A 21,696-nucleotide genomic window follows, 5' to 3' on the forward strand; every position below is an offset into this window, starting at 1 on the left:
TGTTCTCATTGGTGTTTCTAGGTGGCCAGCTTCTCCACCTCAGTCAGCAATCCAGGATACTAGGCAAAACACAGACCCAGAGGACTCGCTGCCTCGTAGTTCCTTGAGGTTGCAGCTCCTTCTGCTGGTCTGCTTTCTCGTCACCTTTTAGAGTCGCCTTACATTTGTTTTGTATGTGATGTCCTGGCTTTGGCGGGAGGAATAGGGACTGTTTCATCTTGACCTGGAACCTTTGGTTCTCGTCAGGCCTCTGCTAGTCCTTACTGTTGCCTTTCTCTAGAGCTAACCTTTATCCTGATTTTTAAATGTATGTTAGTTTTTCGTGGTTTTGAATTTTTACACATGGAATTGTATAGCTGTAGATACTCTTTGTGTATCTTTATCTCTCAATATCACTTTGTGAGATAAATCTAAATTGTGGTTGGCAATTTTGGTTGGTTTATTCTCTTTGCTATGTAGTATTAAATTGTGTGAATATACCAAAATTTTTTTATTCAAATTTATTTGCCAAATTTAGGCAAAATGGTAGTTTCCATTTTGGAGGTAGTGTTATGAATGGAGCTTCTATGAACATTCTTGCACATGTCTTTGAACATAAGTATATAGGAAACTACAATTTTAAAAGTAAGATACTAGCAGAATGGTACACAAATACATACAGTTGATCATTGAACAACACTGGTTTGAATGAACTACTTGGGTCCACTTACATGCGGGTTTTTTCCAATAATTAAGTAGTCGGTCTGCACATTTGTAGGTTTCAGAAATCTGCAAATTCAACCAACCTTAGATTGAAATTTTCAGCTGCAATTACTTGAATCCGCGGATGTGGAGGGAACTTGAGGAAATGGAAGGTCAACTACAGAACTGGAGCACCCTGAATTTTTGGTGTACGTGGGGGCACCTGGAAGCAATCAGTCCATGGATATCGAGGGTCAGCTGTACTATAGGTGACATACCCATATTAAATAAGGAAAGAACTTTCCCCCCAACCCTAATGCCTCAAAAGTAGCAACTGTTAATAGTTTCTTATGTTTTCCAGAGTGTTTAGTCATGACCTCTATATACCTATGCCTTGTTTCAGATTTTTCTGCTGGAACATGGATTGGCAGGGAAAAAGCTTCCATTCCTTCTACACACAGACTAGCTAAGGAAACTTAGGTGAGGATGTGGAACAGTGGCAGGTGCAGCCTGTCTCTTAGACAGCTTTTCCTGGCCCCTAGTTCCCTGATAAAGTGTGGATAAGGTGTGACGGTGTGGGTCGGGGCCTGCTAAACAACTGAATGGTTGCCCTACAAGTGTTTTATAGCTAGAGCTTGTCTTTCTGGTTGACTTATACCGACTCTCTTTGCATTTCCATTTAGGGAAATATTTATACATAAGGTACTCTTGAACAAAACTCATTTAGTCACAACTTCATCGTGTGGGAGTAAACAGTCAGTACTGCAGAAAAGATTTGTGATACTGTTTCTTGGACAAAATCTTGTATTAGTCATTTAGAGTAAATGGTTTTAAATTAAAATTGGGTTGTTGATTGCACAAAAATAGGTTTTTAGGATTGTTGAGAGAGTTATTATTTGAATGTTACTCTGCTTTCTTTCTATGATGAAGATATAGCCAGTGAAAGTTTTAACAGGTTTTTAAAAGCATGGTCAATGAAAAAGAAAATCGCTAACATGAGTTTTCATATTTGTGTGTCTATATTAAATAAATCAGAATCTAAGACTTCCTACTAAAGAACTTCATTGATAAAATTGGACTTGGTAGTGTTAGTAAAATAAAAGTTCATCTATGGTATTTACTAATTGCATGTTTAACCTTTGATTATTTTTCTAAAGTTTCATTATGTAAAATTTCAAACTCTTACAAACAGATTAATGTAATAAACTTCCAAATAACCAGCATCTAGATTTAACAGATACTAGCATGTGGCTGATAATTTTTTTTTAATCTCTATCCTTTCCTTCTGACCTCCCCACACATCTGCCAGATTGTTTTAAAGGAAATCTTAGATACACTTTCTTTTCATGTAAATACTTATATGTTCTAAGAGATAATACCTTCTTTTAAACAAATGACCACAATACCACTGTCATACTACTTACTGGCTTTATCCGCCTAGTTTTAAAATGACTGTCGGTATTATTGCTACTAACATGATGATTACTGGACTCTGCCAGGATTTCTTTGTATTTCCTTCTGTCTTAGGATGTATGATCATGTTTTAAAGTCTCTGTTTTGTTATTCAGCTTGATATACATAGGTTCATTTGTTTGATTTGTTTTTGGTTTATTTTCCATTTTGATATACTTTTGTTTTTTATTGTTATGTAAAAGATTTCCGTAGTTCTAAAACAAGGTGTTTCCGAAGTCTAATGTTCCCTTCCCTTTCTTTTTATATAATCAGTGGAACTTGTGAAGTCCCTGATAAAAATTAATGATAATTTTGTGTATATGTGTATTTTGAGAGAGCCATAGTTGTTCTGATTTTTTTCAGGTGTTCCCTGAGCTTATGTGTGTGTGTGTGTGTGTGTCTGTGTGTGTGTGTGTCTGTGTGTGTGTGTGTGTATGTGTATGTATATATGTGTAGGAATCACACTTTTTTTGCTCTCGGGATCCCTGTACGCTCTTAGAAAAGACTCAGAAGAGCTTTTATTTGCTGTATAATAAAATAAAACAAAATTTAGAAATATTTGCTCACTTAACACAGCCATTATATGTTAATATAATTTTTTCATGAAAATAACTATTCCAAACCCCAAGTTTTGTTGAAAAGAGTGAATTTGTTTTATATTTGCATATCTCTTGAATGTCTGGTTTAATGGGAGGCAGCTGCATTCAGACAGCTGTCTCATGTAGTCTCTGGAAAACTCCAGTGTACACTGGCCAGACAATAAGAGTAAAAGAATGTCTTAAGTGTTACAACGAAAATAGTTTTGACCTTGCCCAGTGAGTTTCAGTTCTCTAGTCTAGACTTGGTTGAACAGAGCTCTGGGGCTTGATTTAGATTTGTTTTGTTTGCTTTGTTTTGTTTGCTTAGTTGTTGTTGGTTTGCCCTTCAAAAGGGTGAGTCTACTGAAAATCAGTGTCTGTTGTTATTCAGGTATGTTTCTGTGTCCTGCTTAGTGGAGATCTGGTGTCCCCAGTCCTGCCCCGACCCCAGTCTCATCTGCCACTCGCCCTCCCCCCACCCCAGGCCTCCTGCAGAGTATGGGGAGATGTGGTGCCTCTTGCAGTGGGCACACCCCTTAGCTACCCACTGTGTGGTCCCCCCTGAGGCTCCCTCAAGCCACTGGGGTCTAGGTCGCCCTAGAGAGGCTGGTCCAAACCACAGGAGGAGCCCACCTGGTGATCAGCCGTTCACACCGACGTTGGTATTGTTCCTGGTGTTTGTCTCTGCATCCCTGCTAGCTGAGGTTTGCCAGTGAGGGCTATCCTGGCCCAACCCCAGTCCATTGTCACGTAACTGATGGCTGACCAGTCACGGTGTTTCTGGAGGGCAGTGTGATGGCCCTCGTTTGTATAAGTGCAGCAGTGTCTCTGCTGCCTCCCTTTGCACTGTGTTCTGACTACTGGACACCCCTAGCCATGCTGTCACTAATGTGCCCTGATGTCTACTCCCACAGCCATCTGAGAGCTGGCTGGGGAGACAGGATAAAGTGGGACCACTTTGCCCTATGATTGCACCAGCCCACTTACTCTTGCACCCAGCCCACCCAAAGTGGTTGATCCTGCAGTAGCACGTGCCTCTCCCTAAAGTTAATCCACAGGTGTGTAAGCTCTCACGGCTGGTACCGTGATGTAATGAAGGACTTTGAGTGGTCATTTGGCTCCTACCTGCAGAGCTGTGGGAATTCTGGAACTAATCAGTGCCCATGGGCATCGGTTGCTATTGCTGTGATGGTTCTAGATAACCTAGATTGCACGTCCTGTGGCCCTGTCAAGAAGTAGTTGTGCCTACCTTGGTGACCACCATGACTGAGAATACAGATTTGGTTCCATAGAGGGAATCTGGTAATTGACTGTCACAACCAAGGAAGACAGCAGTCTGTGGCCCGGGAGGGCAGTGATCAAAAAACAATACTAGACTCTTTCAAGGTCCTGTAATTGGAATGAGTCCACTTAAAATCCTTCAAGGCGGATCCTTGCAGGGCAAACCTGGTGTTAGCACCTGCGGTAATCCCCGGCTTCTGTAGCAGGGTATGGAGTTTGGTGCCATTAAAATGTGTGATCTGCTGTGCAGCATTGGGTCCACGCCAGGGAACCTCTGTCTGCATCCCCACCCACTGCTTCTCGGAGCCCTCGTGCCTTCTAGCTGAGTTTCCCTAGACTGAAGTGTGCACTTGAGGAAATTAGGGTACTCAAAGCTGATGCAAGCTGCATGCACATTGCTGCTGGGAGTCATGGAATGGGAGCGTGGTTCTATTTTTTTGTGTTGGAACTTTGATTGCGGATGCCAATTAGATGAAACGCCTGGGAAGTTTGTATTGCACCTCTAGAGCTTAAAGTCTTAGATATATGCAAGACCGACCAGAGTGGAAGCTTTTGCCGAGGGTGTTTTCATTAATTAAGAATGAAGGTGAAAATGGGAGGTTTGGAAAGGTTCAGTTCCCTTGTAGTTCTGATGGTAAACCATGCCGACCCACCAGCGTTATTCCCAGTAAAGTGCCTGCAATTTCTGGGAAATCAAAGTTTTTTGGATGGTAGTAGCTAGAGGGTCTGTTCCAAAGCTGAAATTGAAAGGCACAGCGTTGTAATCTTCGCTTAATTTGACTCAGCCTGAACAACTCTACGCGACTCCCATCGTGAACAGGATTGGCACGTTAATATAGCTCTTCCATGGGTGCTGGTGCATGGCCTTTCTGCATTGCTGAAATGATTTGTCTAGTTTATTGATAATAACCAGGGAGACTAGCATGCTAAACACCTAGGTCACCCCAAGTGCTCGATAATCCTAACTTCAGCAAGTGTTGTTTAGCCACCAAAGATTGAGCAGTCACAAGTCTGTGATGCTCTTAAGTGTCTGGGATCACGCCACACTGCTCAGCATGTGTGTATCCTATTTTGGTGGGTGCCGGGGATTTAGTTTTAAATCCATAAATGATAAGCTCTGGGTTGTAATTATTCCTCACTAATGAGGAGTTCCCTGTGAGAGAGTAGATCAGAAGCTTGTGTTAAGTCCCTCCCCCTTGTTCACACTGCCTGTTGCCCCTCAGATTGCCTGTGTGGGGTCGGTACTTGGCTTTGGTGGATTGCTGAGAAGTTGGTGTGAATGAAAGTTGAGACCAGGTTTTGGTAGGTTGTCCTGTGGGAAGACGGCATTAAGGCACGAGTGAGCACGTGGGTCCGTTTCAGTCGTCTGTATGTCACTAACATGCCACCCTGGGCGAGACGGACAGATGTTTCCTGAGAACCACTTGGGGCGCCGGTGGAGGAAGTGAGGGAAGAGCTGCTGCCCTTTGGCGATGGACCCGGTAGCCCTGGACTCCAGTAGTTTGTGCTTAAGGCAGTCTTTGGCTTGCTTCTCCGAGCCTTGCACCTTCCTGGTCTTGCGGTGCCCCATTGTGCATGAGTGCGTCTCTCTCCCTCTAGTGGAGGGATGTCTCCAGGGCTGCTCACTGCTGTTTCTGCGTTAAGTCCTGTGATGAGTTTTTGTGGAATTTAAACTTAGGACTTTAAACTTAGGACATGAATGGTACCTGATTTTGCATATTTCTATTTATTATTTGTTAGTTATGAGAGTGCAGTTTTAAATAAAACCACTGTTTCTGTTGTTTTCAGTTTGGATTTATTTACAAGATCATACAAAGGAACAATTGGCCTACTTATATAATATAGAATTTTAAATTTCAGTTATATACTTGATGACCATCCTTTCCACACTTTTCAGTTCTCCATGATGTTGATTGATGTTTTACCTAGTGATAGATTCTTCTTTAACATGTAGTAGTTCAGTTTTTGGCGGTTTGTTATTTTTTAAAAAGTTACAACCGAGGATAATTCAATTTTTCTTTTTCATTAATAGACATATGTAGAGTGTGTCGGTCAGAAGGAACACCTGAGAAACCTCTTTACCATCCTTGTGTATGTACCGGCAGTATTAAGTTTATCCATCAAGAATGGTGAGTTATCCCTTTAGAAAATTTTTATGTCTGAGCCTCACTTTTGTAATCTATGTAATTGGGGGGTGGTTTTCAGTGAACTTTCTCTGTAATTAATTATTTTAAAAAATTTATTTTGAAAGTTTGGAAATTACCCATATTCCTTATTACCATGCCATGTCATTTTGTATGTTGTCTTCTAGGTGCATGTGAGTACCTATTTGTTAATTTTACCATGGAGAGCTTACTTTGTTCATGGGAAGTGTTATGACTTTCTAGTTTTGCTTGGCGTGATTATAGCTTACATTTATGAAATGCGTTGTGTCAGATAATACCTAGTGCTTTTATACGTCTTAACTCATTTAATCCTTACAACAAAACTGTGAGGTGGAGTATTATTATTATGCAGGTGAGGAAACTGACAGCCAGTTAGTGACAGACCTAGCCACCAGGTAGCAGTATTAAGGGACCAGTATTAGAACTGATGTTGATGCTTGGAGATTCTTTCACATTCAGTTAACTTTGAGGAGATTACAGTTTACATTAATTCATTAATTTAGTCCAGTTAATCTAAATTGCTTTTTAATAGTAGAAATACATGTTGGTTGTATCTTTGGTATGGTTCTGTACTGTTAGAGGGCATCAGTGGTAAAATGTTAAGGATATTCTAAATTTAAAATTGTGAAAGTTCTGTGATATGTAATATTTTAATAAAGCAGTATTAATTTTCAACGAAATGTTAAAGTTTCTTTGTCATGAACGCTGTACTTATGAATGCATTTGTAATTGCAGCTTAGTTCAGTGGCTGAAACACAGTCGAAAAGAATACTGTGAATTATGCAAGCACAGATTTGCTTTCACACCAAGTAAGTTCTTTAGAAGTTTTCACTGCATTTCTAGGTTATAACTGGCGGCATAAAGATGTTTAAACAGTTCTAAGGCAACTATTTTCAGGTTCATTTTTCTTTAATAGTAATAGAAAGTATTGCTGTAACATTTTGGAAAATATTTTTAAAAACTACATGTCAGCTTATAACACATACATACATACGTGTGTGTGTGTATGAGAGAGAGTGATTTAATTTGGGGGATTTAAAAAAAATTTTTACTTAGACTAGTTCAAATGTATACAAAGGTATAATGAGCCCATATGTATCTATCACTCCGTTTCACCCATTTTCAACTCATGGCCTGTACATGTCATTACCTATGTTCTTGTTCCACCTCTCCATCCTTTTTAAAATAAACCCCATCATTTATGATTTCTGTACATATTTTAGCATGTATGCCTAAAAAGTAAGGGTTCTTTTTTAAAAACATAGCTATAATACCATTATTCACTGTGAAAAATTAATGATGCCTTGAATTTATCAAGTAACCCATCCCTGTTCAAATTTGGGTTGTCTTTTGAGTTAAAATTGTGTAAGTTGGACTAACAATAATAATAAAGACAAAGATTTAATTCACTTTTTAGAAATAAGACTTAATTTTAAGCTCAATATTTTGTAAGCCTATGATAAATATTTTGCAGGTCTTTAAAATAATGATTATATTTTACAGTTCCTTTATCTATTGATTGATATTTAATGTTGTTTATCTTAAATAAGTAGAGGTTTATACTGGCAAGTTATCAAGAATTTCAGGCATATTTTCATTCTGGGATCATAGTACATTGTCCTCTCCTTTCCCCTCCCCTCAAAGGTTTTTTGTGTTTTATCTTCTTTCTTTTTTTCCTTAAAAGCATTTTGAATTGCTGCATGTGAATTCTTTAAATTAGTGTTAGTTTTACTTTGTTTTTTATGTGAAAAGTATATATGTTTAAAATTATTACAGTTTTACTTCTGAAGCTTTATATTCATTGTGCTAAAAAAAATGCCTGTTGTGTTATTTTGTAGTCTTTTCTGTAGGGCATAAAAACTACGGCTTAAAAGTTTATTGCAAACTGCAAGACTAAATAGTTGAATATCTTCATGAAGTTTGATTAATGGGAAATAATCATGTGAGCTTTTTTGTTGTGAGGCCAGTAAAAGTTTGTGTTTGTACTATTGTAGTTTTCATTCAGCAGTCATGTGCTCTGTTTTATCTTTCTCAAAAATTCTATTTACTGGTTTAATGACTTGCTACTGTTTATCAAATATCCTCTTAAAGTAAGTGGTCTTTGTGGGCGTGTTGTAAAAGTTAGTTTGTTACTTGTTTATTCCTTAATGTTTATAGCTGTGAATAGTTTTGTAATAGTATGCTCATAAATTTTAGATCACTGATTTTAAAACTTTATCATAGTTCTTTGTTCTGGCCTCACTGGAGAAAGAAACGTTTGTTCCTTCTGTATATTGTTTCTGAGGTACCTATTGGTAGAGAAGTGGTTTTCATTGACACCATTTAAAAAGGAAATCTTTCTAAAATGGGGTAAATAGGTTCACACACAATTCCAACGTGTGTGTGGGAGTGGGTGTCCCTACATCAGCAAGCAGTTCTGCAGGACACCAACTGGGGATCCTGCAGCTTTACTCAGTTCTGACACCGTCAGTCCCTAGATAGCACTGGGTTCCACCAGCTGAGGGCTCAGTCCCCTAACTTCTTTCAGATGCTAGTCACAAACCCAGGCTGTTACCTGTGCTTCTGACATTCTGACCCACCGACTTTAAATTTAAAAGATTCCCAAATGACCCCTTCCTTGGGTTCAATTAATTTGCTAGTACAGGTCATAGAACTTAGAGAAACATTTTACTTACTAGATCGTTAGTTTAGTATAAAAGGATATAATTCAGGAACAGCCAGATTGAAGAGATGCATAAGGTAAGCTATGTAGGAAGAGGGAGCACACCATTATCCCCAAATCTCCATGTATTCACCAACTTGGACGGTCTCTGAATCCCAGGGCTTTTGGGTTTTTATGAAGGCCTTGTCACGTAGGCATAATTGATTAAATTATTGACTATTGACGATTGTTTCTACCTTCAGCTCCCCTCCTCCCTGGAGGTCTGGAGGGTAGGGCTTAAAGTCCCAGCCCTCTAATTACTTGGTAGGTTCCTCCTGGAAAACCCACTCCAAGCTCTCCCCACACCCCAAAAGCCACCTAGTTAACATAACAAAAGACACCTTTTGTTGCTAGGACATTCCTAGGGTTTTAGGAGCTGTGAGCTAGGAACTACCGGACAAAGACCAAATATATATTTCTTATAAATCACAATATTACCTGTGGCAGAAACTTTTTCTGAGTGTTGAACCACACCTTTGCAGAGGCGTGGGAAGACCTGCATTTACCATTTGAAATGTTAATTGTTGTGCTGAAATTGTGAGGAGGATTGGCTCACAAACGTCAGTTTGCTCCTACAAGAAATAGCCGTGCTGCAGATGGCTGCGTGTTTTCAGTGCTATTTCTAAGGCTGGAATCGGGGGCAGTGTTCTTTCTTGATGACATGCTATCAGCCTTTTGGTCCTAGTCACTTTATGTGATCTTTTATAATTTGGGAAACCAGATAATTATTATGTTTGAATTCTAAAATATGTGTAAATCAGCCCTGCATAAGGCTCCTGGCTGTGAGTGAGGGATGCGTACTTCTCTTGAATCTTTTTGCCTGCTCAGAGGCCTTTTTTGTTGACTTACACATTTCTTACGTGATTTGCTCTCTTAAATGACTGCTGGGTAAATGTGGTATTATATACATATGTATATATGTGTTGTTGTTGTTTTGTGAGTGTGGGGGAGGTAATTGGGTTTGCTTATTTATTTATTATGGAGGTACTGGGGATTGAACCCCGGACCTCGTGCATGCTGTGTATGCACTCTACCACTGAGCTGTACCCTCCCCCTGTATTGTAATTATTTGATTCACTTTTCTTATAGAAAAAATATTTCAGTGCCATACAAATACTGAAAGCTAAGATAGCTCTACGTGCCTAGCATATAAGCTGTCTTTTAATCTTCATGAAATTATATGACCTTTTTCCCCCTTATAGTTTATTCCCCAGATATGCCTTCACGGCTTCCAATCCAAGATATATTTGCTGGACTGGTTACCAGTATTGGCACTGCAATACGGTATTGGTTTCATTATACACTTGTGGCCTTCGCATGGTTGGGAGTCGTTCCTCTTACAGCATGTGAGTATTTGTACCTCTGTGGTTAGAGTTGTTTAAACATTGCAAAACTATTTAATATTATAAAGTGATAATGTATCACATACTTGTTTGAATGACATTTAATAATTTGATATTATAATGTCATATATTAGGAAAGCCTCACTTAGAGAACATTATTAACCTGAATTAAGAACTTTTTTAACTAGTCAGTTTCTTGAATGAATGTGGGAAAGAAAAACAGCATACAGAGGCTAAAAATTAGGGTTCATGAAAGAATTGGAAAAGCAAAATGAAACCATAATTGGATGGAAATTGAATTTTATTCCTCAAAGTTTATTAAAGCTTTCAAAGATGGCAAAAGATGGATTCTTTCTCAGATTTGTTTTATCCTCTTTTAAAAAACAGCTATCTAATGATCCTGAATAATTGGGAAACATAGGAGGCTCCCTGGGAGATTGGTATGCTCACGATTAGTAGATTCCTTTTAGGTTCTTTGTTGTTCTTAAGGTCATGGGGAGGGGTCGGTAGAATTAGGTGCCAGAGTAGATAGATATGATTCTTTAGAGTTAAACACAAACAAGGTTTTTGAATAAGTATAATTAATATCCTCATGTCTTCTTAAAATAAACTCAGTCATTTATGAAAATGAGTATCTTGGGAGATACACCAAATAGCAGAACAGGTACTGTTGAAGAGTGAATTAGTGAGCTAGAAGATTGAGCAAGTGCCTCTCTAGGATGTAGCTCGGAGAAAGGATGTTGCATTCTGAGAGAAAAAAATTGAGAGCTGGAGACTACATCATATGTTTTAGTATCTGTCTATAAGTGGTTCCAGAAGGTAAAAGAGATTGAAAGAGAGGGAGCTTTTGTGTAGATAAGAAAACAGATTGATAAATTAGAGGCCTCCTTACTAGAGTGCTTAAAAATAAGGTAGCTCAACATCTTACATGAAAAGACACCATGGGTACATTGCTAACTTAAGGAAAAAGGTTACAGGATGTGTACTGTGTGATATAATTTAGATTTTAATTGTGGATGAGTGTGTATGTAAACTAGTCAGAAGAGAAATCAAGCTTGTTAACTGTTACTTAATTTTTGACCTAGTTTTCGGTATTTGATCTAGTGATTTCAGAGAAGTCTGTTAGCCTTCCACTATGACTGTAAATGTTATTATCTACAGACAGTTGGCTTGTTGTCAGTTTTACTTTGTTACAGACATTCTTGCTTTGACTATTTTACACACATATGTAAGTAATTCTGTTAGAGAAAATCTTTTCCTATCTTTCCATTTTGACTTGGCTTTTGAAAATAGCCATTAAAGTCACTAAATTTTGGGTGCAAGACCATAGGGAATGCTTAAACTAATACAGAAGCACTGGTTTGAAAGAAAACCTCAGCTCTTGGGCCCCATTTCCGAATCTGTTCCTGCTTTTTCTGACTGAGGGGATAAGGGGATGGCTGTGTATTCAGCCATAATTTGTCTTTTCCCTTCAGGGCCAGATTTAAGATTTTGTCCTTTTGAGGACCCTTGAATCTGTCTTTTTAAAAAAATTCATTGTTAGTTTGGTAATCATAGCACTGAGGCATGTACTCTACTGAAAAGTCCTCTTAATTTCAAAAATGTGTACCCCCAAAAGTTTGTTTTCATGAGCAGACTTAATGAATTTTAGAATTCTAGGTTAAAAAAAATTTCTTCATATTGCAATTTTGGAGATCTTTTCTTGAGGCCCCCCCCCCCCAAATGTTTAAGCTCATTTAATAAAAACAAGTAAATTTGGAAAGAATCTAAACCTTAGCATTATTGTGTAACATTTATTCTTTACTGTCACTATTTTTAATGCTTGACTGTGTTTTAGTTCAGTATTTTGAGACTCAAACTTGAAAAGGCTGTTTATTTCAGTGGCATTCATGGTGTTCCACTTTACCTCTGTTTAACTGAGCAACTGTACGAATTCATGACGAGAGTTGTGATTGTATGCTGTCTTGCCCTTTTTTGGTAGGCCGTATCTACAAGTGCTTGTTTACTGGCTCTGTGAGCTCACTCCTGACACTGCCACTAGACATGCTGTCCACGTGAGTATTGACCTTGTGCTGGTGGAAGGCGGTGCAGTGTAAATGGTGCTCGTTTTTTCTTCCCATACTTACTTTTGTTGTAATGTGAGAAGTCCTTCTGTTCCAAGGACAAATATAATTTGTTACCTATTCCAGCAGTTGCAGCTACAGTGGAAGTAGCTGGCATCCATAAATGATGTTTTAAAACATACCTGTCTTTTAAAGGACTGTTTGGTAATGGTGGGACAGCTCGTTAAAAAAGCTGTCGTGCAGTGTGAGAAGTGTTGTATTCCACATAGTCATGTGCTGGCAGTTCATTTAAACAGTGTTTCTAACAGCACAGACATTCGAATTCAAATTTCTTTAATTTTTTTTTTTTGTGATTATTAGAATATTTACTCTGAAAACTTGTTCACTGTAGTTGTTTTACTGTATCTTAATTTGACGTGAAGCACTGTAGTTGCAGTTTCTTGGGGAAGACGTGTGTTTCATTTATTATTGATGTTAGAATTAGAAATGCTGTAAATGATTAACTGTATCAAAATCGTTAGAATATTAAGCTTGCAAAACGTTGCGACTCTGCTAAATCTTCTTTTGTACCCAGCTGACTTCAGGTTTCTGATCTCTATGTCAGTGAAGGCAAAGAACAATATAAGACCCTCTTGTAGAACAGAAACATTCAGAGTATGTTACCATAAAAATAAGGCAGATGGCAATAGAAGAGAGCAGGAGAGCATGTTGCATTTCTGACAGAAAAGAAATCAAGAAGGAGTTCTTTAAGTGCCTTGTGTCTGCATCATTATTTTTAGTCATGGTTGAAAATACTTAGAAACATTATGCGTGTCTGTAACTTGGTTTTCCTATTTGCTGGGTACACCTTTTTGGATAGAGCAGGCAAGTTATTTAATTTATCTCTGTTTCTTTGGCAGTAAAGGGAATAGATAAGATAAAAGATTTTGAACTTGAACCTTACTTATATTAGAACAGCTTTTGAAGTAATGTTTAGAAGCAGACAGGGATCTTGAGAATAGGGCACTAATGGCTGTGGCTGTGACAAAAAGGAGAAGTAGTAATTTGACACACTTGAGAGTTTGGAAATGATGTAATAAGATAACGCTTTGTATGAAAATACTGACCTCTGAAGTGATTCAGTGGAAACAAAGAAGACAGTAGTCCTATTTCTGGACATCAGGTTTTTATTTCAGCCATCCAGAACACAGTCTTAGTATATTGGCAAGGAGAATCAGTCTTAAATGGCTGAGGTGCCATCTCTGTGTATGTGACATAGCTTAGCCCTGGCTTCCATTTAGGAATTGTATAGGAAATAAAAGTACATGAAAGAATGAGCGAGGGAGGTCAGAAGGAAGCAAGGGGTGACTGCTAAGAGTGATGGAAACTGTATTTTAGCGTTTATGAACTCATTAAAGAACCATTTCAAACAGGCAGTCTTTTTCTGTTCAGTTTGAGGCTGAAGTTGTATTTTATCATTGTAGTTTTTGAGAGAACAGTGTAGCAGCCAGTCAGTAAGTATCTCAGTTGTTTAGAAAAGGTGACTCAAAGTCCCATCTGTGCTGTTCAGTAAAGTGGAGATATGTTAATTCTTTAATGGTTTCTGTTTTAAATCGCTGAATATGGTAATTTTACCAGCGCTTAAATTGGTGTGCTTTGGCTTTGTGAAAAACACTTATGTCAGTGAAAATGCCAGATAAACAGGCCGTATTCCACTTACCTACCACTTTGACTTCTTGTTGGTGGAATCATTAAACATCTGGTTGTTTGACAGATGTGAGCACTTAGGTGATGCAGCAAGGTAGCTGGTTGTAACGGGGTGGGGGGGAACCCTGATAATGGAATAAAAAAGTTCCTGCGTTTGCCAGGTTTTGGGGACCTTGAGCAAATCATTGGATAGTTCTGAACCCTGTTTCCTCATCTATAAAATGAGGAAGATCATGCCTCAGGGTTGTAGGTGGGCTGTTCCAAGACTACATTCACAAATATATGTAAAAACTGTATGTGAATTTTGAGCACTATGTTAACATATAGCAGGATTATCACCAGAACTCAGAGGTGGTGTTTGCCTTACGTTGGCAGGATGCCCTTTTCTCTCTGACGTGATTGGCTATTGGAACACACCTGAATTGCCTTCATGCGCTTACTCATTGACATGGGAAGAATGCTGGAGGCTTGGTGGGGATAGTTGAAAGAAATTGTAAACATAGGTTGGTTTTATAATCAATCTCATGCTGCCTTTTAGAATTTGAAGAATTGAGCCAGTTTTTCTGAAAGCACTTATAACAAAATCGTTAATTTTTTCTGAGTAGTGTTTTATTTTCTCTATAGAATACATTTTATTTCTGAAGTTTTACTTAAAATTTCTTAATATCTCAGCAGCTCCTACATACCCTGTAGCTCAGTTCTTCCGGTCACTTGTCGGCACAGTACATCAGTTAACTATTGCTGCAAAACATGTGCTATTGCTATTAAAACGATTGCTGTCCCCAAAATGTAGTGGCTTAAAACAACAGCCATTTTATTTACTCCTAATTCTGGGACTTAGCAGTTTGGGCTGGGCTCAGCTGATCAGTTCATCTGTTGGACTTGCCTCAGTTCGACATGTGTTTCACTGAGGTTGGATGGTCTAAGATGGGGTGCCTTGGTTCTTTCACATGGCCTCTCATCTTCAGAAGGCTAGCGGGGCTTCTTTACATGGTAGTCTCGGCAGAATTCCAAAAGGGTGAGGGTGGAAGCTCGAAAGCTAGAACTTAGGAAATATCACTTCTGGTCCAGACAGTTCACAGACTAGCCCAGATTCAAGGTGTGAGGGAAAGGAAAAGGATTCTACAAAGTTTGTCACCATTTAAAATCTGTAACAAGCAGTTGCTATTCTTACTGCTGATGACAAGGGAAGGAGTAGGGAAGAGGGTGTTTTAGTCCAGACCTGTCAAAATTTTAATGGTCTGGAGGGTTCTTTAATAAGGGGGTAATTACTGTTCCTCTTTTTATTAAGGTATAGTCCAGATAATACCTGAGGGCAACATCAGTTCAGTTTGGAGCTATTAGGCCGAGGTCTACCCTTCCTCAGGTTCTCTGTCGAGGAAAAAAGTCATTCCATTATGATACTGAATTTTCTGAAGGCTGCAAAGATTCCTGAGTTACCTTTGAATTATTCTGAAACCAGACATAGACCAGGGAAGGATATGCCTTCAGACAGGAAAAGAGAGAAATCTTCAGTATTACAATACTCCGTGTATTTTCATCTATCGTCATAAAGGAACCATACTTGATCTGTCTGAATTTGTTGAGGAACTAATACACTTTTGGTATATTTGCAGTTAGCATCAAAATTTAATCTGCTTTCTGAGACATTTGTAAGAGGTGCCACAGGCTTCTTTGCCTCACACATCGTGTGCTGCTTGTCTCTCAGATTCCTTTGCCTTTGTCCTCGGGCCTTTCTAGAGGCTCTTCTGCATCTTTCTGAGTTGCTGATTCTGTTCATTTTCATGGGCTTAGGTATCAGCTAGTCAAGTTTGTTAAACTCGTGTGTAAAATAAGGACAAGGAAATTCTTAGTAAGGGTTGGACAAAGTCATTTACTGTTAGTAAATTACATATATTTAATGCTTGGCTTTTGTCCAGTGTTTGGCTACTTTCGGTTTTTTGCTTGCTGCCTTCTTTTTTCTCAGTCATGCTCAAATAGAGGCTGGATAGCTGATTTATGTAGATCTGATGTTATTCTTTACCTTCTATAATATAAACACATATAATACAAATGTATAAATAAACATTTGTCCATCTTATAAGATAAATAAAATGTCACCATCCTCAGAAATAACTCTTTTTTGAAAGACTGATTTTTACCAGAAAGTATGACTGACTTTTCTGGCTGTTCTTTCTGGGATTTTTATGTAAAATGAAATGTTGCTGTCTTTGGTTTCTTAATTTTTAAGTATTCTTTGGAATAATTCTACGTACTTTTTTTTTTAAATAGGGACAATTTATTGGCAGATTGTTTGCAGGGTTGTTTTGTGGTGACGTGCACACTGTGCGCATTCATCAGCCTTGTGTGGCTGCGAGAGCAGATAGTCCACGGGGGAGCCCCGATTTGGCTGGAGCATGCTGCCCCACCCTTCAACGCTGCTGGGCATCACCAGAATGAGGTAACTCCCTGCATCCCCGAGTTTGTCTTAATTTGGGTAAGACATAAGAATTATTGGCACCCTCTAAGACCCAAACCCTTGACTCCCATGTCCCTCATTGCAAAGCAGGACAGTGACAAGGTTTGGGAGAAGAGTAAGGAAGATGTGGAAAATCAAAAGAATGCTATTGTGACTTAGTTTTCTAGCGAGATTGGGACTAGTGTCAGGGAGTATGCTGGAGTGCTCTTTCATTGCCTTTGCCTGGGTTAGCTGCTTCATGCTGGCTTGGAAGTTGAGAGACACACCTCCTTACAGATGCTTCTGACATGCTGCATTATATCAAGGAGGGCCCCTACCCTCTTTGTTCATTAGTTTCTTCATGTGTAAAATGCCTCATCTTTGTTGCTTTTAGTAGAAACTTTACCAAAAATAGAAAAATTAAAACACTGTTGCTAACAGTCTTCTACAGTTTTACGTTTCCTGCATGAGAGATGACATGCTTAGATGTAAGAGCATTTGCAAGAGGTGTTGAGAAGAGGATATGATAAATGAGTTTTAGTATCTTGCTTGCTGAGAAATTATAGGGCTGAAAATGTAAAAAAAAAAACTTACAAAAACAATTTGCACTACATAAAATTTTATTATGGAAAAATTGACTATAAAGTTAACTCAAATGGTAAGTAATGACTTAATTTTTCATTTGAGGACCTTCTCTGCTTTTCTTAATGTGAAGATTAATTTCATCAAATTCCGCTATACCTTTTCTCTACAGAATTAAGAGTACAGCTTCTCCTTTGAAAACCACATATATGAAAAAAGGGACCATAAAGAAAGGATGCTGTTCTTACCTAGTATTAATACTTTTATCATTATACCTCATATTTTTTAAGCATTTAATGCAGTTCTTTTAGAATCTTCATTGACCCCATAGGCATTCAGTGTTTTAATTAATTGCAGCTAGGTCTTTGTGTTTGGTAGGTAGCAAAACCCAGGAAGAGCCAGGGAAGTGTACATGTGGGAACTGATAAGGTCCATATGGACAGGCTTCCCCACTGAGCAGAAGTCAGAAACCTTTCCTCAAGTGTTCACTGATAACTGCGAGTTAAGTTATATATCAGTTTGTGTGTAAACAAATAAATAGACACACAAGTATATTTTCAGGCCTGAAGTGGTCAGTAAAGACAAGAGATGCCTTATAAAGAAGGATTATGAAATGACGTGTTCAGGATAGCCAGATTTGTTAACCCGTTTTCTATAATACTCTGCGAAATGTTAATCTCTGAATTATGCTGAATGAATATGTACACTATTGAATTCTCATATACGAAGTTGATCCAAGTTCACATACATTAAGAAGAGATGCCCTTGAGAGTTGATTTTTGGATTTTTAATAAAATTTGTATCTGCTAGTTTTGTTTCTTTAGCAGGGAGAGTGCGATTTGGAAACAGAATACAACTGAGACAAGGTAGGCAGTTTCTGTGCTCCTCTGTCATTTAGGCTCCCGCAGGAGGCAATGGTGCTGAAAATGTGGTCCCCGAGCAGCCTGCAAACCCACCAGCGGAGAACGCGGTGGTGGGGGAGAACCCCGATGCCCAGGATGACCAGGCGGAGGAGGAGGAAGAGGAGAACGAGGAAGAAGATGACGCAGGCGGGGAAGATGCAGCCGATGCCAACAACGGGGCGCAGGGTAACGGTGCTGGCCTGTCCTCACCCTTCCTTCGTGACCATGAGTCCATTCCCAGCTTAGTTTGGGGAGGACTGGAGTTTTCAAAATTTAATGGGTTTGAAATTCTGTCTCTAACCTGTTTTGACTGTATTTTGGCAAACTTGCGTTTATGGATGTGAATATGCATATATTTTTTTTCTTATGAAGCAGGGCACGTTTTGTGTTTTAAAATTCTGTTTTGCACAGATCTTTTTATAGGATGGATAGGAAGAAATTATTTGTAAGTTGGAATGGATTCTGTTTTTTAAAAAATTTGACCCAGATTTATCTTACTTCTTGGCCATTTTTATTGAGTCAGTGCAACTGTTAATATCAAAGAAGAGGAATTGAAGTGTATACTACAGGCCAGATACCGCCCAGAGAAACCAATTTCTCATTTTCTGAGTAATTTCTCACTTTCTGGAGTAAAACTCTGGAATATAAAAGAAGACTGAGACCAGCCTGGCAGTCAGCTGTCAGTGGCTCACCGCCTTCTTTTCTCTCCTCCCGCACTAGAGTTTTCCTGTTAAGCGTTGCAGTGTCTCTGGGTCCACTTATCATTGCTGGTACCTGAGTGTTTCGTGTGTCCCATGCACTCAAAACGCCAGGTCCCTGCCTTCATGGAGTTTCTGATCTAGTGACGAAGCAGGAGTATCCAAGTGAACAAACTTGCTGTTACATACTGGGATAAATGTGCAGGTTGCTCTGAGGATGCTACTGGGGAGATACCTGTTTAAAGCAAGATTCCCCAGGTAGCTTAGAGTAAGTAATATTTGAGCTGAGACTTGAAGGATGAGAAGAAGCTTGTTGCGTCATGGGAGCAAGAGGCCTTTGCAGGAGAGGCAGGGATGTGTTTTAGGCTCGGAGAATGTGGACTGCTGCTACCCTAGTGCTGGCCGTCATTTCCTTCTGTTAGTCTCATGCAGGAGGTCCTAACTGGTCCTCCTTCTTGCGTTCTTGCTGCACTGTATTCTTGCTCCACATGGTATTTGTATTGCTCTTTTGCCCTTAAAATCTGTCAGTGATCTACCCGTTACACTGAAGAACGAAATAAAATCCAGGTTTCACATTCCTCTTGTGTGATCTGCTCCCTGTTTGCCTTTCATACCACATCTTCTGCCCAGAGAATTCTGGTCCCCTGGCTTCCTTACTTTTCTCAAAGCCACCAGATTCATTCTTGATTCAGAGCTGTTGAATTCCTGTTTCACATTATTTCCTTTCTCACACTATCACACTCGAGAATCATCCAATTTATTTTAAATGTTGTATTTATTTATATCTATTCTTTATTGCCTAACAAGTAAATAAATACTCAGTATGGAAAAGTTTTAAATGTGGTTTAACTTCTCAAAAACAGTTATAAAACACCAAATTAAAAGAGTATGTTTTATATTTGTAATTCAAGTTCCATTAGTAATCTTTAAACTAACAATTATATTTGCAGACGACATGAACTGGAATGCTTTAGAATGGGACCGAGCTGCAGAAGAGCTTACATGGGAAAGAGTGAGTAAGACTTCTTTCTATTAAGCATCCTAGAGTTTTAATCCTAATATGTATCTTAAAGTTGGCTATATGTTCAGTGTATACACTAATTTTGCAGTTACATTGGATGAAAACAGTTACCAGAACTTTAATTTCTAGGGAAAATTAAGCGATGTATTATTTGGGATGAAAATATTAAAAATACATGATGAAGATCTACTGAAGACTTTTTCTGTCTTCTGCCTTTAATACACCCCTTGCTCCACATAGGGAGTGTTTAACTTGAAATTGTGGACTTTCAAAAATGAAGTGTTATTCTGATGCTTCAGTTGACAAAATAATACAGTTGTATCATGAAATCTTAACTGGCTCCATATCTAATGTAAGAATTAAACCCAAGATGGAGTTTTTTTTAACTTTATAATCATATGATTTGGAATAAAAGGAGATCCAAATTATAAAACTCCCATGAACAGAAGTTTTTCACTCTCTGAAAATGATAGACCATATTGGAAGATATTGGGTACATATTATGTTTAAAGATGTTGAAAGGAAAATGAGGTTTTTTTAATAAACAGTGAAAAATTCTGTTGCATCTTGAACTAATGCATGTTATTTATTTTAGATGCTAGGACTTGATGGATCACTAGTTTTTCTAGTAAGTAAAGCTGATTTTTTTTAACAATAGAGTTGTGACTTAATTACTTGTCTTAGTGATTCGGTGATTTCAAATTTACAGTATATGCTGGCTTTTTATCCTAAAGGTCAAAATGCCCTTTGATTTTTGATTACTTGATACGTAGGAGAAAGTCCATTTTGTGTATTGAAAATATTGGCAAAGCATAAAGGTAATGCTATTTAAAAAGGAAATTATTAAAAATACTTGATTTTTAGAAAAGAAAAATACAAAGTTGATGGTAGTTAAGAAAACTTGGGCTTTCTTTTAAAGTCTCACCTTGCAGTGATTCCTGAACTAGTGAAAATAGAGCAGCTCTTCAGTGTTCACAGAGAGGCCCCACTGTTTGCTGAACCTCACCTGTCCTTACCTTATTAGTAAAGAGTCCAACTGTAAGGTGAAGAATAGTTCTTTAAAGAACCTGTTCTTTAAGGAGCAATGATGCTGTTTTCAGGTTCTGGAATATAAAATGACTTGCCATTTGGGATTTTTAAGTAGCTTTGGGAATCAAGATGACTTTGGCTGCAGATAGCCAAACCCCAACTGACCAAAACAGTAACATAAGAGGAAGTCCAGAGAAAGGATGGGCTTCAGGTGTGCTTGATCCAGGGGCCCAGCAGTGTTACTGAAGACCCAGATAATTTCCTTCAGTCTCCTCTGCTGTCCACAGTGTTGGCTTCCTCTTCAGGCTGGCTCTGGATGGGAGCCAGAATAGGAAGTTGAGGTTAGTAGTGTGAGGTTTTTAAGGAACATATCTGATGATAATTCATAGATTAGTGAGAATGTGATATTTGTGAGCTCCTATTCAAGGCTTGCTCACAGTCAGTGTAGGAGGTATTACCTGTCCGTATCCTCGTGTCTGTCTTGTACTTTGTCAGTCCCTCGTAGGTGAGTGATAGAGGTCGCTGAGGTAGTGGTGTTGACTCAAACCCATTCTAATTATTAGAAAAAACCACAGGATGACTTCCTGCAGTTGTTGAACATTATTTAGCATCTGCTATGTGCCAGCTCTTATGGTAGTTCCTGGGAGAGTCAGAGGTGAATGAAATAGAGCACCTGTTTTCAGAGATGCTAGTAGTTTAGTAGAGAGAAATGAACACATAAACAAGGAACTTAAGGTAAAGACTCAGTGACAAAAAGTGTGTATAGGACACAAGAGATGCAGAAGAGGGCTTAGTCAGGTCTTTCTTAGCAGAGGGGAGTTTGTCAGCAGGGAATTTTATAGAAGATAATTAGAGATTGAGGCACAAAAGGTGTTGGGGATAAGGACAGTTTGAGAGCCCTTAAGGCAGAGAAGCTGAAAAATTCAACTGATAGGAGCTCACATGGTAAGGAATGTAGTACTCTTCTCTTAGACAAACTGATCACCCTTCTTGCCACTTGGATTTGTGGCATTTTGGGGGCCTGGTTACAATAATGTTTCTAAAAAGAAAATCTTACCATGTTAAGATTCATGAAAA

General features: G+C 38.6%; 1 protein-coding gene across 4 annotated transcripts in view; it reads left to right on the forward strand.

The window, feature by feature from the left end:
• Positions 1–21,696, forward strand: part of MARCHF6 (membrane associated ring-CH-type finger 6) — a 69,664-nt gene that overhangs the window by 12,460 nt on the left and 35,508 nt on the right. For 2 of the 4 annotated variants that reach the window (XM_064479525.1, XM_064479541.1), the window contains exons 2-9: positions 6,025–6,121; positions 6,893–6,966; positions 10,061–10,204; positions 12,183–12,255; positions 16,222–16,390; positions 17,868–18,063; positions 19,520–19,581; positions 20,186–20,218. In XM_064479525.1, coding sequence (XP_064335595.1) covers positions 6,025–6,121; positions 6,893–6,966; positions 10,061–10,204; positions 12,183–12,255; positions 16,222–16,390; positions 17,868–18,063; positions 19,520–19,581; positions 20,186–20,218 — 848 coding nt within the window. The remainder of the gene's footprint in view (positions 1–6,024; positions 6,122–6,892; positions 6,967–10,060; positions 10,205–12,182; positions 12,256–16,221; positions 16,391–17,867; positions 18,064–19,519; positions 19,582–20,185; positions 20,219–21,696) is intronic. The other 2 variants (XM_064479535.1, XM_064479544.1) reach the window with 1 other exon arrangement.

Source organism: Camelus dromedarius, chromosome 3 (genome assembly GCF_036321535.1).
Source record: "Camelus dromedarius isolate mCamDro1 chromosome 3, mCamDro1.pat, whole genome shotgun sequence".
NCBI classification, from domain to species: domain Eukaryota; kingdom Metazoa; phylum Chordata; class Mammalia; order Artiodactyla; family Camelidae; genus Camelus; species Camelus dromedarius.